The 19041-nt window shown below is 42.1% G+C and overlaps 2 protein-coding genes across 3 annotated transcripts in view; one reads left to right on the forward strand and one right to left on the reverse strand.

Annotated features, from left to right (window-relative positions):
* Window positions 1-19041, reverse strand: part of LOC119661755 (protein gone early) — a 345874-nt gene that overhangs the window by 131721 nt on the left and 195112 nt on the right. The gene's annotated exons all lie outside the window — the stretch shown is intronic.
* Window positions 10168-12084, forward strand: LOC119661757. Its single transcript, XM_038071227.1, has 3 exons — window positions 10168-10298; window positions 10453-11266; window positions 11479-12084. Exons 1-3 carry the CDS (start codon window positions 10284-10286, stop codon window positions 11979-11981), a joined length of 1332 nt encoding a protein of 443 aa, XP_037927155.1. The 5' UTR covers window positions 10168-10283; the 3' UTR covers window positions 11982-12084.

Genomic DNA, 19041 nt, shown 5'->3' on the forward strand with positions numbered 1-19041 from the left:
GAAAGCCTACAAGGGCATATCTATGGTAGAAAAAGAAGAAATGGCACGCCTGAGATGGTGTACGCCAGGACGCCAGTATGCAGCGGAAAACCGGAAAGTGTGGAGTTCCTTATTAAGGCAGACAGGTACTGGCTGTTGCGCCGTTGATGATGTTGATGAAAACAAAACAAATTTTCTACAACACTATTTTTTTTCGAGAAATTGCAAATCAAATTGAAGTTTGAATGGCACTCTACACATGTAATCTTTATATCTGCGGAAATTATGAAAGGTACATTTTGATGTAGATTGGCGTCCAACGGAACAATTCCCAAAAAACTCATGCCTTTATTGCATCCTCAGGCCATTATTTTAGAGCATGTCCCTAACAAAGTTTTGCGGGGTTAAGGAGGAAGAGTTGAACATTTAGAGAGAGAGGAGTCCTAAGGGTACATTTTTTTGGTTGGTTTTTTTTCGGCTTATTTTGGTTGTTGAGAATTCATTCATTCTTTTTATTGTTGATTTATTTTCTTTGCCTTTTATACGATTTATATTATTTAGCTTTTGCCTTTTTGGTTATTTAAATTTGGAATTTTTTTTTTGGTATTTTCGTCTTTGCTTTTCATTATTTTTAGCGATTTCCTTATTCCTGTTCGCTTGATTTCCGTTTCTTTTTCTTTTTGCCTTGAAATTTTTGTTTAGTTTTTTCCGAGTGGTGAATTTTTCCCTTATTTTTCTTTGACATCAGAAGTATGTCTCATCGACGAGATCACGGGTCTCGCGAACTGAATCGCCTTCCTTCCACACTACCTTCAGGTCATTGGAGCTCTGCTGAGCTTGACCTGCCAGACGACGTGACGATTGACAGTGGCATGAGTCTGCGAGGAGCAATCCTGTGGGTTGGGTTGGTCCTTCCACGCGGAATGCTAGGGCGACGGATGCATGCATCCTTTCACGGGTTGAAGGATTGGTTCAAGAGCAATTTTCTGCGCTTCGAGACTCGGACCCGAACACGCACTCAGTGCATCAGGACGCTCAACATCAGCCTGCTTCAACTCGTTCTGTACACTTTGAGGACAGACGTGACGATGGACTGAATAGGGACATCCTTTAAATAATGGCCTAAGGATGTCAAGGGGGTCCTCAGGGGCCCCACCTCAATAAATATCTGAGGTAGAAGAAATCACGACATGGGCTCTGATCTGTCGTGGATCTTTCCTCTCGATCGCGCCACTCGGGTCCGGAAACTTACGACTCCACGCGCGCGGTCGAGCCGTTTTTTTTTTTATTATCCAGTTTTAGCTCGGGTTCTGGTTTTCATCGTTAGCCCATCGCGAATTTCTTTGTTTGTAGTCTATTTGGATCCACGCATCGGTAATTTTGTATTAATGACACGTGAGGGATCAAAGCGCCTAAAGGACCCCCACACACTGCCGAGCCTAGCTAGCACAGAGGCGTGCAAGAACGTGTCGACCGATCACTTCGATGGAGCTTCAGTCTTTGCGTGCGGACCTTCACGGTCAATTTTGCCAACTTTTTAGGTTTCTGGGATAGCTTTTCCCTCTAGGTCGTTCTCAATGCTTTTGTGTCTGATACGTTAGGTGTTGGACACGCTCGCTGCTGGTAAGCATGAATAGAGCTTTATATCGCAGCAATAACGGGCTAAGAAGGCTTTTGGTAATCGAAATCTTATGATAAATATCATGGGTGCTATGGACCACTTACTTTATCTATTTTTCAGCTACGTTTTTTACACAGCGTCGACACAAAGGATAAGAACTCAAAGGAATGTATGTATGTACATATATTAAAGGCGAGGTTCTAAATTTGGTCTCATGGCGCAAACTGATCCAATTTTTAACTGTGTTAAAGAGGATCCGATTGGATAGCGGAGAGCAATTGTTGAACATTTTCAAAATGCACAATGGCCTTTGTTCAGGGGACAAATGTATCATTAAGAATGCTAAATTATATCTAGCTACATGTATCTAGGCATCAATACTGCCGTAATAGGACTTCAATCCATCAGCTGTTAGTTAAGCACTGAACTAGCAGATCCTGTTTGAAGTGATGCTACCAATGTGTTTTTCCAACAATACACGTAACATGAATGACTACTTGTGACAATAATAAGATGATTAGCAAGATTGATTTTTCCAGACCAGTTATATTCCGGCTCAATGCCGTTTGACGAACTTTAAAAATGAAGTTTACCTATTTTCGCTGGTAGCTTACGAGGCTAAATGGAATGAGTTTTTTAGCAAAAATAATCGATAATGGTTTACGTAGGATTTTACCTCACCATCGGGAACATTTTTTACAGGTCATTTCCGAGGGAATGTAACCAGTTTTTCCCCAAACCTGATGCATCTGAATGCGTAAGAAGATCGGATGATTTACAGATTATAATCTAAAGTTTCAAGATGTGAATATTAATTTTCTGGAATCAAAGGATCAAGTTACTATTGTTTCTTTTTAAGATGTATTAGCATAGTTATAAAATGAGCGGGAATTCTTAAATTAAAAAAAAAACGTATCCAAGGCTATCTTTGTTGTAGCCATAAAGATCTATTGCAGATGACAAATACTGATGCGAACTTTGCTTTTGTTCTCCTAGAGCCACGGTGACTATTGCAGTTGAACTCGTTAATATCCGCCACCGCAAACCGCGAGAAAAAGTCCCAACAAAGCGAAACTGGTCCCATTTTCGATTTAAGCTTTACATTTCCCAACGAAAACAAAAATAATATTATTATGCTTCGGGGGAAGATCCAGTTTCAGCAATTTACAGACGACATTTACATAAACTTTTCATCGAAATATCTTAAAGAACGTATCGTCTGCGAATGAGGCGGAACTTCTGCTACTGTGATGGCCAAATGTTATTGCGACTAAAGGTTGAAGGTTCACTTTCAGAGCACCTTGAATACTTACAGCGAAATATGAAAAAGAGCTTAAAGGATGCTCCCGGATTAGGGTGGAATTGTTGCAGCGAATTAGGCTCATATGAACTATAGATTTGCGAAGGTGGCGTAGTCTTCGGGTTTAAAAATGGATTTATGTTTGCAATAAATTTACAATTATACCTGGTAGGCAACGCGAGTGGAAGCAGAATTTTCTAAAATTCAAATTGAGTATTTTTATAGCTCTAATTAGATTAAGAAAATTAAGACTTAAACCATTCATTAAGATAGACCCATGATACCACTGACTGACGCACTGCTAAAGTAAATCTATGGCTCTTCGGTTTGCTGCTTGGCTGGTGCTTGGCCAATTAAGTTCTTCTTCATTTTCAAAGTAATCAATATTTTTAGCTTTCAACTTGTCTACATATGCATAGAATTAAGGCGATAAGAGTAGAAATAATAGTCGGAAACCTGAATCTGTTTTGCAATTAAATGAAAAGTTGAATGTTTCCACTTGGTCCCCCATTTCTGTACTAACCACTCCCAACAATACTAAACTGTTCCCTTTGTTTCTGTAACTCTTGAAGTTCAGCTATAAAATTCGAACTTTTTTCAGTCATTTTCATTTAATCTAATTTCATGTTTTGTGTGTATTTAATGGTAATTACGATATTGGTTAATAAATGACGAGGGTTCTCATGTAATTGCGGATGTAGTTTACAGCTAGAAATGATATGGTCGTTATCTATATGGTTTTTTAGTATGACAGCGTATTTACTGTTGTGCTACTGATATTATATGTCATGATGCTTTAGAGTGCAATGTATTCGAATACATAAAAAATATAACTTTGTCGTACTAGAACTTTATTAATATTAGGAGGATTTCCACCAAACTTTGCACAATTGTGACCTATATTATGATCTATTATAGTTTCTAGACTAAACTTTGAGTAGATATTGGGACAGTGCATTTTAAACCTTCAATTTAGCCCTTTTTAAGGGGCCACTATAGCAGCATATAACGTGCAGCGTATTTTGGTATTTTTTCTTTCAGCGTGACAATGAAGTAAATTAAAATTACGAAAAAGGGTTCTAATTGTACATATGATAATCTGTGTGAATAATTTTTTTGAAAGCAGGGTGGAATTGGAGAGGGCTAGGGTGGGAACGGCATAATCCATATTTTACAAATTAACATGAACCGGAGTGCAACCGCTCACCAGTTGCTAGCACAGTTCGCAGCGGAAGTAAATGCTGATCTAGTGCTGATCAGCGAGCAATATCAAAACAAGCACCCGCCCTCATGGCATCTCAACTTATCGGGCACCGCTGCCATCTGGGTTCGGGACGATGTTCGACTTCGTGTTCTTACCGAAGGCCGGGGGAACAGGTTTGTCTGTTTGTCGTGTTTAGGGATAACGTCTTTTAGTGTTTATCTGATGTCGAACGGCTGTGAAGAAAGCATTCCTGACATCACTTTTACGTCGAAATCTCTGGCATTATCGGTGGACGGGTGGCGAGTCCTAGAAGACTTTTCGGCAAGTTATCATCAGTACATCGCGTTCGAAGTGGTTGACGCTACTTGCCGGCGAGCACCACCACGACGCTCCAACTGCCTGTGGAATGTCGTGAGGGTGAACATCGGGAAGTTCTCTTGGAGCATGCAGGGCCGCGCTGAAGGGCGTTCCGGGGGGTGGTAGTGTCGCAGCTGATACCACCGTAAATTCACTGATGAACCTATTAACGAGGGCGTGTGAGGCTTTCATGCCCCGGAGGGACCCCAGGCGCGGCAAGCCTTCTATGTACCGGTGGACGGCAGAAATTGCCGACCTACCTTGGGAGTGTCATAAGCTCCACCGTTTGGCACAAGGTTTGCACGCCAACGAAGAGGCATGTGCCATAAAGGCACAATATAGATCAGCAAAAAGGAGACTCCACAGCGCTATAAATAAAACCAAAGCTCGCGGCTGGTAGAACCTTGTTAACGAGGGTAAATGAGAACCCGTGGGGACTTGGCTATAAGTTTGTCACCCGGAAAATTGGGGCTCTGCGGAGGCCCTGCATACTAAGTACCGACCAGATGGACCGCACTGTGCGGGCATTGTTCCCCAGACACCCTGTACGGGTTGATGTAAATAGCGCCGAAAGCATCGAGGATTGCCCCCTTTTCACAATGAGAGGGCTTGAAGAAGCGGTTCTCGCTATGGAAGACAAGAAGGCGTCAGGCCCTGATGGCATCCCGGCGGAAGTTTACACACTGGTGTTCCGCCAACGACCAGAATTGCTGCTTGAAGCGTTCAACGCTTGCTTGAAGGAAGACATTTTTCCTTGTCGCTGGAAAGTGGCCAGACTCGCGTTGATCAGTAAGGGTAAAGGAGACTCGGAGCTCCCGTCTGCATACCGACCGCTCTCTATGCTTGACACGGCCGGAAAAGTGCTCCACAAGCTCATCAGTAGTAGATTCGCTGAGGCGATTCGTACTGCCGGGGACTTATCCTTATCCCCAAGGCAGTTTGGGTTCAGAACAGCGAGATCCACAGTGGATGCTGTTATGGAGGTCGTAGATACGCACCTTTACCGAGTGGCAAATTTCTTGGCAAAATGAGCCAATGGGCAGATGGACCACGCGGTTCATCGACAAATTAGACCCATGGTTGAACCGAACGCACAATGAGATTGATTGTGCGTTCTATAATGGAGTGGGGGACGACGCAGAAAACACCTTTTTCTCTTGCGAGAGGTGGAACAGCAGCTTCATGCAGACACAGGGGAGCTCCATCCAGACAACGCTGACAGCTGGGATCGTATTGCGCATTATTTTCGGGCTTTTCTTATTGCGAAGAAGGTTGAGCTCGACCGGCGGAGGTATCGGACGATAAGGGATTCCCTGAACTGATAACTCGCTTCCTCCCCTTCCCTCCCGTTGGTGAAGAGAATTCCCTGACTTGAAGGCTCCCAAAGCCGGGAGAGCGGGAGGAGTAGCCCGAAGTAATGTCTCAAACGGTTTCAGGCTTGGCCCTACTCCCAGAAAAAAGCAAGGCAAAGAAAATGGCGACTACATAGCTTTTCGACAATGACGTTATCTTTTGTGAAAGTCCCGTGACCGAACCAACTACATCTACAATTTCAACTCTACAGAGCTAGCTGTTTCAATAAGTCGATTTTTGCAAAAATGGCTTCAAGTGAAAAAATTCAAAATTTTCGACAAAAGGCGTTGAAAAATTATTTCTTAAAAAATATTCTGCAATATATGGCAAAAATCCTAAGTACTTCCATGAAGAATGTAATTACAAGTAAATAGTTGAAATTTCAAGTCAATCGATCAAAACTTTCGAGTTATGAGTTCAGCCATCTTGAAAAAATTTGTTTCAGGAAAAAGGCGTCTGAAATTCTCGGTATGTTCACGTCGGGGAAAGAAGGGTTGCTCAAAATTCAAAATAAAGGTATTTTGAGATTTTCACCATTTTTATTCTTTGAGAATGCTATTCTTAAGGTGTTTTGTGTGTGTGAATTTCTTCACCAAAAAGACAAGAGAATATTTGTTTAAAATTCCTACAGTGGTCTAATCGCTTAAAAAAGGTTTACTGTCTGTCTGTCACATGCACTCTTCTCAGAACCGGTTGCACCTATTGATATGAAATTTTGTTAGAATCCACGGGAGTTCTAAGTCCACATCGAATTGATGCCGGACCGGACCAAATGGAGAGCAGCTTGCTTCCAATCTTGATGGTGCAAGTTTCCAAAATTGAAAGTGGGAGTTGGGAAACTTGGCTGTTAAACCTAAAAAGAAGAGCCCGTGGACCATCAAGATTGGAAGCAAGTTGCTCTCCATTTGGTCTGGTCCGGTATCAATTCGATGTGGACTTAGGATTCCCCTGATCCCTAACAAAAAAAAAGAAAACGGCTCAATACATTACGGTGGGCGGGTCACTCAATCCGTATGGATGAGGATGATCCAGCCCGGAAAATCTAAAAGGGCAATATCTTTGATAGAAAAAGAAGACGAGGCAAACCCTGCTTGAAATGGAGCGACGGCGTAGGTCAGGACGCCAGACAGCTTTTAGGGATATCAAATTGGTGGACCTCGGCGCAAAACAAAACCGGGATGTCTAGAGTTCCTTATTAAGGCAGGCCTAGACCAGATACCGGTTGCTCGGCCGTTGATGATGATGACGATCATGAGGATGATAATCTTCGCCTCCAGGAAAAGGTACTAGGTGAACAAGCAGAAGTGAAAGTTCTAAGACAAGAGATAGTAATCGAGTGTAAGGACCTAGACGAGGTTATATCACGGATGGATATATATGCCGCGCTAAGGGCATAATTCGACCTTAGCAGAATAGAAGAAAGTGTGATAAAGAAGATGAAGAAGGTGTATGGAGGTACCGTTATTATTAGCTTGCTGATGAAATTAGCGGTTAAACTGGTTACCGCGGGCAAGGTGAGAATCGGTTTACTCGTGTACCGACTTCGATTCCAGTCACTTTGCAGCAACATATACCAGTGATCACGATAGGTGGGCAAGGTGCCGGAAGAGCAGGAGAAGGAGAAGAGGGCTATCTTATTAAAAATTACGTTGGAAATCCACGATGAATGTTATGCAAAAGGAAAGTATCGATAATCCAGCCGGTACGGATCAGGTGGTGGCAGATGTCCGGCATATAGGGGGGAGCTGAATTGTAGGGCTAAATGAGGTTGATACAAATTAACTTCAACCACAGCGTGGTAGCTCAAGACCTGCACTTGTCGACATGGGGGTAATCTGGGAACCTTACCGAAATTACGGTAATGTTACGTGGATGAAGAGCGATTTCGACGTGGAGTGAGGAAGCCGAATGACAAACACCGGGGGCCAAATCCTGTTTGAAACATTCACGGAGCTGGCCATTGTACTAAACAACGTTGATGCGTGAGGGGGTGAGTGAACATAACACGTACAGTGACCACCAGGCCATCTTTCTTCACATTAGAATCGGAGAAGACGACAGTCGAATACGAAACAGAATGGAGAAACCAGGATAGCTAGCTGATTCACTGAAGCTTTTGATTAGGAGCCATTCCTGACGGCTTTAGGAAGAAGTCATGACCCGAAGGGAACGCGCTTACCACAACGAAGCCAAACTGCTGTTGGAATCAGGAAATCTCGCTATTAAAATCATGGTGCCTGCGGGCGGGGAGCCTTTGTTAAAAGGACAAGAGGAAAGTAAGCCGAATTGCTGCAGATAGCTGTGCCTGCTTACAAGATTGTAATGAACAAGATTTCTTGTGTAAAACACTCCCGCAACTGTTGTTCTTTTCCCACAACAGGAAGAAGTTGGACCTTAGCCAACGGTTCAACAGGACATTTTTTAGATCCCTAGAGTGCCCGAAGAGGACCCCGAGAAGTACTCCTTCACTGTGGTTTTAATGAGTGATAATCCCACACACTGCTGCAACTGGGCGCAGTGGCGTCTTTTTAAAATGTTCACCTCAATCTATACAAAAAGAAATCGATACAGTGGAACTATGCTAGATATCTGGTCAGATATATGAAATGAAATCTCACATGCCTTAACAAAAGAAGATTCAGTCCCTCCCATATCGAGACCGGAAGCAGTCTCGGAAGCATTGAATACGCTTTTCCGTAAGGACAAGTGGCAGAGACTAAATGTCATTAGGCATACCCAGCGTTAGTACCAAACAAACATATTGAAAACCGTATTCTGTCGAAAAGCAGAAAGATTTGCGTAGGTATTGTAGGCATTCTGAGCAGCCATAACTCAGTAGCTGGACATACTAGGACTATTAGAAGAGTATACGTGTCTACCCTAAAACGAGGAAGCGGAATCCACGGAATACTTCCCGAATGCCACGCCTTGGGACGTATCGGGCAACAGATTTTTGGTGCAGAAGGTAGGATCACATGCAATCCGGGACATTCATTAAACGGGGGCGCTGAAGAAAATGTAGGTTTTAGAGCTGAAGGATCCTTAGTCATAGGCAGTTTTGGGGAATACTTTCCGGTTTTATAAATAAATAAGTCTTAAGGCACAGATATATTTTGCTGGTACTACTTCCAACAATAGGAGCATCATATTTGCACATATACAATGCAATGATAAATGCAAAGTGAATGATAGTAGGGTTGATGGTCATGTTTCAAAGACCCATCCCTGCAGGTTAATCGTGACTGTGGTCAGGCCCCTAATATTTGGATGCTTTTCATGATATTATACTATTCAGCAGATGTCAGATGCCTTCATCTTACAGCAATATCAAAGGGAAACTGGTCCTTCGCATGGGCTCAGTATTCGTTTTAGTAGTAAAGATTCTAAAAAAAGATACTGAAATGAAAAGTTTCTACGCGTGGTTCAATATTGTGCAGATTTGTGAAGAATAACAATAACCCCATTTTATAATGGGTGTGTACTGAAGCCATCATTGGTAATGGAAAATTCATATAGCAAGGATCGTGAAATCACAGGAGAGACAAGACGAAGGGGTAGTCAATATTTTCGTCGTTACTTTTTTCCCCATATCCTTTCCAACTTTTGCTGGGAATTGTCGAGAAGAGTCGACCCACAATTTGCACCACTTTGGAGAGTTTTGTGCTGTTTTGAATTGAAGCTTGTGGAGTCCCTTCGAATTTTTGACGAAGCTTTAGAAAATAGAACATTTTGACTGCCAATTTCGAAAACGCACAATAGCTTTGTCGTTATAAAATGAATCAAAGTATTTCGTCAGCTCCATTTTAAAATAGAACAGTCGCACCAAAACTAAGATAATTTATTATGAATATGCTAAATTTAATAAAAAGTGAAATGTCGTATTTCCAGTTATAAATTTTCGACGATCTTGTAATCTTCCCCTGGACAGAATAAAGAGGAGGCGCGAAACGACTACCACATTTTTCTCTAAGAAACCGGTACACGTTAGTTGTTTTCCGCTCACAATGTCGCTCACTAAATAACATATCCCATGAACCATATGCTGCGAATCTTTCTAATATCGAAGTTTCCATTTCGTTTGATAAGTACACTTTACTTAATCTGAATAGCTTTGGCCCTAAAGGGACTGATAACAGATCTTCACTCTTAGTTTGATACTTTGGGAGACCATGTCGCCGGACCTTCTGAAGTCTCAGCAACGGTTAAGAGACGACTAAGATGCTAAGATGCTGGTGGTGCGATATCGCGCCAAACCAAGGCGCGACAAAACTAAATCAAATCAAAACGTAGATTCACCAAAAACCGGCAAAATGATCTGAATGTTTGGATTTTGGAGATTTTGGACGCGGACAGCTTCGGAAAGGTCAGCCTAATTAATATTCGCGGTCGCCAAGTATATAAAGCAATAGTTGGTAACAGTTTCTCAGTTCGATATTATAACTCGTCGCAGGCACATATCGGATTTAGCCATGCGTGTTTTTTTGGTAAGGATCGAGGCTGGATACCCAGATAAATAGTGAAAGCAACCCAACCTTGTGGATTATACTTTCTGGACATTTTCTGGACTTCCTGGAATTGTTGGATTTCTCTGTTGGTTACCATGGAACTAATTCGTGATTTTTTGTATGGTGTCCGTAGGCAATTTCGTGTTTGGCAGCTTTGGCCGCTGCACGCCCTGATGTCAGCCATCTAGGATACAATTACCACTCTGGATTCAGGGGCACAACTGTTGGGCCAACTGTAGTTGCTAAGTCAAATGGTATTGCCGTTGATGCAACTCTTGCACCAACCGTTGCACCATTGGGCCTTACAACAACTATTGCTCCAACTCTCGCCCCATTGGGATTGACCTCAACCATAGCCCCAGCTCTTGGATACCATGCTGACAGTTTCTTACCATCTACCCCGCTTCCACTTGGATTCGGCAGTGGATTTGATAGTTTAGCAGCCACCGCCATCCCATCCACCCTTGCACCATTTGGCATTACTGCAGCTCCAACTGCTTTCTCAACTTTCGGATTGGATGCTACTGCAATCCCATCGACCCTTTCTCCTCTTGGTCTTGGCATCAGCAGTTTCGGATACAATGGAGCCTCTGCCGCAGGCTACATCCACCATCAAACCCCAGTTGTCAGCAAGCACTTCTATGGCTACTCCGCTCCTGAAGAAGCCCGTGAAGAGTACCACAGACATCTTGTTCTTGGAACCCCACAAAAGAACTACCGTGTAGTTTTCATCAAGGCTCCATCTAGTCAAACCGCTACTCGCATTTCCGCATCATTCGCTCCAACTGAGGAGAAGACTGTCATTTATGTATTGAGCAAGAAACCAGAAGATCTTCAAATTAATGACATTCAAGCTCCAGCACCAACCGAGCCAAGCAAGCCAGAAGTATTCTTCATCAAATACAAGACTCCAGAGGAAGCTGCACATGCTCAACAACAAATTCAAGGTAAGCAGGTTTTTTACTATCCTATTGCGTCAATACTTGACGACACAGCTTTTTTGATGGTCGCTAGTTTTTAGATTCAAACAACATCTAACAGCTTTTATGTTTTTTGTACATATGCTAACTTTATCGAACCATCCAATCATGTTGTATATACCAGTGATTTTTAATAAAACTTTTTAACAAACCATTTTAATGGATTGAACATTTTGCAGCCCAATACGATGCCTTGGGTGGATACTCTCATGCCAGCGACGAAGGAGTTGCCCCTCTTACATCTGTCATTGGCTCCTTGGGAGAATCTATCAGTGAAGTCGATATTGCCAATGCCCGTTTCGACACTGTCCACGCACCTATCCAGGTTTCAACTCCTCTTGCCGCTGGTGCTATCCATCATGTTGGATCGCCACTCTCAACTGTTGCTCCCACCTTAGATGCTCTTTCCATTGGAGGACTTACTAGCACCATTGCCCCAGCTTTTAACAGCTTTGGAGCTGATGCCTTCTCATTGAGTACCCTTGCTCCAGCCGTCAGCACAGTCGCTCCATTTATTAGCACCTTGGCCCCAGCCGTAAGCACAATCGCTCCAGCTGTCAGCACTGTTGCACCAGCTTTCGGTGAACTTGCCCCAGCTGTCAGCACAATTGCTCCAGCTGTCAGCACAGTTGAACCTGCAATTAGTATCGGAGACAAATACTTGCCACCAAGGAAGGCTTAAGTAAAGTAAATTCCTATGTCATGACTCCTCGTAAATGTAATGTGTAATGATAAATGTATTACAAAAATGTTCGAACATTAAAAGTTATAAATTGAATAAATTATTCAAAGTAGTTAATAATAATTTAAAATATAGGTCTATTTAATTCTCCCCTTCCGATAGCTAGACAAGTGGTTTTTAATGGTGGTTCAAGGACTTTGTGATATTTATTCCAAAATCCGTCAAGGATACACAGAACCTGTTTGGTTTGTCTCATAGAAACCGTGGGCAATGTTGAAGCTTTTAGTGCTAAAATGGTTTCGGTGTAATCGTAGATCTAGATAAATGATAGCAGATTAGATCACGATTGATGATGTTTCTGAAAATTGTATAATTAGTTAGTTTATCGAAGAACCAACCATCGGGGTTGGAAAACGGTCGCAGGTTCACTAAGGGGTGTTCAGAATTCCCAGCTGAGATTCCTGAAAATTTCTCCTGTATATCCGCACGAGTCCACCATGTAAGGGGGGTCTTCATTGTTTGTACCATTTCCTACCAAATAATTAATCGACGGAAAAGCGAACATCTGGTCTCTGAAGGAAAATAAAATCAAATACCTTCAACTTATGGCGTGATGGAGACAAATTTGCATATATCTCACTTCGCCCATAGTGGAATTTCCCAAAAAAGCTTGCATTTAATGAATATCTTTCGAACTCGTTAAAGGTAAAATAGTTAAAGTTGGCATTGAGCTGGAAATGATTTTGACGCTGGCCTGAATTCATTATTACTTATGCATCATTATTATGCATACAGATTTTTTGTTAGTAGTTTTCAAGATGCCACTTTATGAGATAGTTTCATTTCATTTTTTCTGATCCAAATTTTGCGGGGGAAATTCCGTATTTTTGTCGCCAAAAATAGTCCCATATGGAGTTAAAAAAGGAGGAAGAAGTATATTGCATTCCAAATGGTTGAAGGACACATGGGTATCTCAGGTGGATGGCACAAGAAACTACAGTTAAATAGCTCTCATTTCCGACTCAATTTCAATGCATCAGATAATCAGCCTCCTCCCCCCATTTGCAAAATTTTTCGATAAAATATTTTGCTTGACGACAAGAGGCTAGGATTTTTTGCTTAGATGTGATCACGCGCTCTGATTGCAAAGTGGTGAGAATGCTACCTTTTACCAGCCGGAACGAGTTTTTGAGATAGATAGATTAGGCTGGCTTAAAGTCGTTAGATTGGAATAGGCACTTTTTTGGGAGTAGGCTAAGTGAATGCGTCTACGCACAGAGTGTTTGACTCCCGCAACAGTACGCTATTACCAACTAAACAGCTCCCTGTCATCAGAGAACTAGCCTGAGACTGTTTAACACATTACTTCGGGCTAGTTCTCCCGCCCTCCCACTTTGGGAGCCTTCAAGTCAGGGAATCCCGTTCACCAAAGGGAGGAAAGGGAAGGAAGTAAGTTATTAGTTCAGGAATCGAGAAGTCAAGGGAACAGCCACACCAAGCGCGGAAGTTTTCCATTAAGTCAACAGGATACAGCCTTGTGCACCTGCTTATCATGGCGAGAAAAAGAAAGAAAGCTAATTTCCAATTGCCCGGGGACATTGGAGCTCAACAACCAGACAACAGATAGATGCTACCACCACTAAGTATGGAGGAAGCAGTCCGTGCAATCCATCGGCTTAAGAATCATAGGTTGTCAGGAGCCGATGGAATGATAACTGATCTAGTTAAATATGGAAATGACAAACTATATTGGTAAGCCAGGTAGTTCCATACGTCCCCAATATCATCGGCCCGTACTAAACGGGCATCACTCCAGGCAAATCAGCAACAGATCATTTAATCAAGTGACGTTAGTTCGTTTTTGCTGTATCAAACCACCACTAGCTGGCGTTGTTGGTGTCGGTTAAGGAAGTATAAATACTCCCACATTTAATCAAGGAGTCATTTCAGTTTTGACCATCGCTGTGATAATAGTGAATAAAAAGGAAAAAAAACTGGAGAAGAGCCAAGAACGTATACTTTTTCTGTATGAGTTCAAACTCGGTTATAAAGCAGCGGAAGCAACCAGGAACGTTAACAGCGCATTTGGAGCTGATACGGTAAACGAACGAACCAGACGGCGGTGGTTCGAAAAATTGCAGTCAAGCGACGTAAACCTTCAAAGTGAGCCACGTGGACATCCAGGACCATCGATTGACAACGACGAGCTGCGTTTGCTAGTCGAATCCGACACACGTCAGTCTGTGAGAAACATTGCATAGAAACTGGGCGTGCACTATTCAGCCGTTTCCCGGCACTTGCAACAACCTGGAAAGGTGAGAAAGCTCGACAAATGGGTTCCGCATGCCTTTACGGAACAAAACATGGCGCTTGGAAATTTTCAGTTCTTTACTCTCCCGCAATAGAAGCGATCCCTTTTTGCACAGAATAGTGATGATGGCTAGATGCTGATGAGCCACCGAAGCATATGCCGAAACCGAGCCTCCATCCGAAGAAGGTAATGGTAACTGGTGATCTACAGCTGAAGCTATCCACTATTCCTTTTTTGGCACCTGGAGAAACGATAAATGCACAGAAATACTGTGCCCAACTCGAAGAAATGCACCAAAAAGTGAGTATTTCACGGCCGAGATTAGTCAATAGAGATGGTGTGATACTCCTTTCATGGCAATGCACGACCTCATGTATCCAAAACAACGGTTCAAAAGTTGAACGAATTCCAGTATGTGACTCTGCCCCATCCACCATATTCACTGGATCTTTCGCCGACCGACTACCACTTTTTTAAGCATTTGGATCAGTTTTTGGCGAGAAACAATGTAGGAATGAAGGGGCCATCAAAATTGCGTTCGACGAGTTTATCAATACCCGAAAATTCGACTTCTACGAAACTGGCATACATGCTCTTGTATCTCGCTGGGAGAAGTGTTTTCAATCGACTGGCACCTATTTTGATTAATTAAATAAATTTTTGTAAGTTTTATAGTCGTTTGAAATTTTAGTACCAAATCGGCCATTTCATATGCAACAACCTAATACTATCTTTTCATCGATTTCAAAGCCGCTTATGATAGCATAGAAATGGTAAAACTGTACACGGTATCTCGACGAAATAGATAAAACTTACTAGTATGACTGCCGCAAATGTGGGAGGCGAGATAAAAGTAGCATCATTCTAGAAAGTATTCAACATCAACAACAGTCTCGTCTGGCCCTGAGAAAAGTCAGTCACCATCCCCTTTAAGTAGACTAAACTACTGGCCTTTGCTGACGATACCGACATCATGGGAAGAACAACTAGAGGTTTACAATAAAGATCGGGCAGATGGTTATCGGCGCGAGTACATGGTGGCAACAACGCGCGAGTACATGGAGCATCAACATCAAATGGCACTGATCAAATGAAAACAATAAAGATGGGAGAATACAACTGCAAGACCTTTGATAATTTCCTTTATCTAAGGTCGAAACACATTCGATAACAGCTACGATGACGAAATCAACGGACAGTTGTTGGCAGCCAACACAGCTAATTTCAGCTTACTCTTCTTACCGAAACGCCTCACCATTGGGTCAAAGCTCTTACTGTACAAGTCAAAGATCCTGCAAGACTTCATGTATTTCTCGGAAACTTGGGTTCTTAGTAAGAAAAATTATGAACCCTTGGCCGCGTTCGAGAGAAAAATCAATCCTTCAAAGAATTTACATGATGATGGACGATTCCGTAGCTTCTATAACGACGAAATTTATGAGATATATCAAATCTGACTCAATAGGTTGCTGTGGGAGGGTGATCCTGGGCACAAAGTCTGTGTTTGTCAGAAAAAGAAAACATGCTAGACCGTGTCTCAGATGGAGTGATGGCGTTGGCCAGGACGAAAGACAGCTTATAGGGATATCGAATTATTGGACCTCGGCGTAAAACTGGAATGTTTGGAGTTCCTTGCTAGGGCGGCATAGAATGAATACCGGTTGTTGCACCGTTGATGATGATCAATTGGGGCATTAAGCATACATACGCGGCATCGATCTAAATTGTGGGGATTTACTTCAGCTTTGCCCGTAACTTCCTGAGAAGGCTCCTTCGTTATTCTGCTCCATGTAATTCTAGTGGGACCTATTCATCCACCATCATGCGATGGATCACTATGTGGCATAGCCAGCAATCGTACTGTCTCTCTTACCAATTAGCAACCCGGCGCGGGCGTCGCGATCAACAAAAACAGGTTCTGAATGAGGGTTATAGGTAACAGTGCAACACAAAACCTTATTAAAATCGATTCAAAATCTATCTGCCATTTGTGCGTCTGTCCATCTGTCTATCACATCCGAATTACTCGCAAATTGTTGAAATTGTGATTAAGAAATGAGAGAGAATATGCGGTTTGCAAAATCCTTTATATGCAGTGCATGGCATCATTTGGGGTTTTTTTGTCAGAATGTGGTCATGTGTAGAAGGGTTTTTGAAACTGCTCTTATTTCTGATATCGGGTGAAACATTGGGTAGTAAAGGCATAGCACAATAAAGATCAAAATGTGTGCCCAAAAAGAAAAATGACTCTCGTTCTTAGAGCCTATCAAAACAAAAAATCTCAAAAAAAGTCACATGGTGTATCTATTCGAAATCTAGGCCAACAACAAAAGTTAATAAGGGTACATCACCATATTTTTGGAGTTTAACCGAAAACCTGCCTTAAATTGTCCTGCAAGGATTGGAGGGGATCCTGCAATTATCAACAAACTTATAAAAGAAGACATCATACAAATATAATGAGTTAAGAGATTGGATGATGGTCAAAATACCATTCTAGTTGAGTGAGCAACCCCAAGAATTTACCACCCGTAAATACCGAAACTCCACTGAAATGTTTATTGAATATAGGCTTGCATACCTCTGTACGAAAGTAAAACTGGGAAAATAAAAACAAAATGGGAAACTGGAGGCTGGCCGTTTCAACTATGAAAGGTTTTGTGCATTTTTTTAAAAAGTCCATTAGTGCCTAGCACGTAATATATTATGTGAAAATATCCACTTTCGCATCATATTGACATTCAAAATCTTGGATTTTGCAAAGAAGGGAACTTTGACTTTGTTAATAATAGTGCGATTTTCACCAAACTTGGTAGGATTATGCTCTATGGTATAGTCTATACCGCTACAAAATTTCCAGGAGTTCTAGGATGAACTAAGGGGAGTTTTGCAGACAATTATAATAATAATAATCGTTGGCGCAACAATCCATATTGGATCAGGGCCTTGAAGTGTGTTCATTCAAGACCGAAACGGTACACTACAGTATTCTGTAAAAGGGAATGTGGTCAGCATTGCCCTCGCCCAAGATTATTACCCTGATTTGACTCAGGTACTCATTCACAGCTGAGTCGGCTGGTATCCGACGTCAAATCACGATACAAATCCCACTGCCGCCAGCGAGATTTGAACCGCGACTTTCCGTACGATAGCCTTGTGCTCTAACCACTCAGCCATCCGGACAATTAAAGTAATATATTATTATTAACATTATTTAAACAGATATCGGTATGGAAGGTAGTGGCAGCTTCCTGATTTTTTCAGATTTTTGAGTGGGGTAGTTTCTGAGAATAGGTCCATTAAAGAAATGATCAACAAACGTTAAAACTTAGACTGACTTCGGAAAGTACTAACCGAGACCTTTCATTTGATACCCCATATGACTGTATTTGGTTACATTTATTTTACACAAAACCTTAAAAAGAATAGACTGTGCGCGGTGCCGCGATCGATGGGAGATTCACGACGGATCACATAATAGATCAATGCTTCTCCCATCTCAAATCTTTATGAAGCTTTTTGGGTACCCATTCTTCTTTAGTATCAGCAGGATATATCAATGGAGGCTGCTGCCTACGTTCGCGGGAAATGAGGGGGGGGGGGGGGGGGGAGAAAGGGAAGAAGGATTCTGCCAATAAAAGATTTATAACATGAAAAGCAAAAAAAAAATTCACAAATAATATAAAGGACTAAGATAATAAAGAAAGGAGAAAAAGCAATATTGTAGAAATAAAAATACGGACTTAGAAAATAAGGAAATAATAAATGAAAATGCGGAGAAATCTCACTATTCATTCAACGGCAGCGCCATGCATACACGGTCTCTCTTTTGACTTTTATTAAATTTATTTGACTAATTATTAAAAAACCATTCTGTTAAGGATCTGCGGGATCCTAAGTCCCCATCCATTTGATGGTGGACCGGACTAAATGAGGAGCAACTTACTCCCTCGTTTTTTAGTCCATGGATCCCTAGTATTGGAGCGTAGCACCCCAAGCATTAAGAATTGAAAAAATCAAAAATTTTTGACTGACGGTTTCGTCCAGGGCAGAGGCAACTCATCAGACGCTGCCTCACCTCTGCCCTGGGAGCAGCGTGACCGAAAGTGCCAACTGGTGGAAAGACGCTCCCTTTTATCATCGCAAAAACACGACAAGGTTGCGAATTATATTGGACTTAAAACCCCAGTCGTTGTAGTCTAAGCTAGACTAGAGCTAGGTTGTTGTTTAGGATCTGCGGGATCCTAAGTCCCCATCCACTTGATGGTGGACCGGACTAACTGTTAAGTTTTTGTTATTTTCAGCCATGGACCTATCACTTAGTTTGTAAATGGCCTGGACTTCTTGAGCCAAACCTAGCGTTTCATCAACGTTGCGACCAACAGGTGAAATGCTCTGATGTAACTTGTTACCTGAGGATGCTCGATGAAGAGCAGGTCATAGAATGATACGTCGGGTTCTTCGTCAAAACAGTGTGCGCGAAATATTGGTAGGAACTTGTTTTCAAGCAGCTGGATGTTTGGAGTGCTTAGGTTTACGTCCTCAACAACACGAATAAAGAAAAAGCAAAACTCCAACTCCAAATATCAGCTATCTTTATCTTATTTTAAACCGACCTCTTTCCACACAACGAAAATACCCGCAATGTCAGCTGTTCCTAGTACTACTTGCATACAAAACGTTTCGCACTAACCTGAACCAAACGTTAAAAATGCATGTACTAACATGCACCATGATCAATCCTATAAT

The sequence above is a fragment of the Hermetia illucens genome, chromosome 1 (genome assembly GCF_905115235.1).
Source record: "Hermetia illucens chromosome 1, iHerIll2.2.curated.20191125, whole genome shotgun sequence".
Lineage (NCBI taxonomy): Eukaryota > Metazoa > Arthropoda > Insecta > Diptera > Stratiomyidae > Hermetia > Hermetia illucens.

Excerpts from the sequence above, each read along its gene's own strand:
- LOC119661757 (XM_038071227.1), top strand. Across the intron at positions 11,267-11,478 it reads TGCTCAACAACAAATTCAAG|CCCAATACGATGCCTTGGGT; the intron begins GTAAGCAGGTTT and ends AACATTTTGCAG.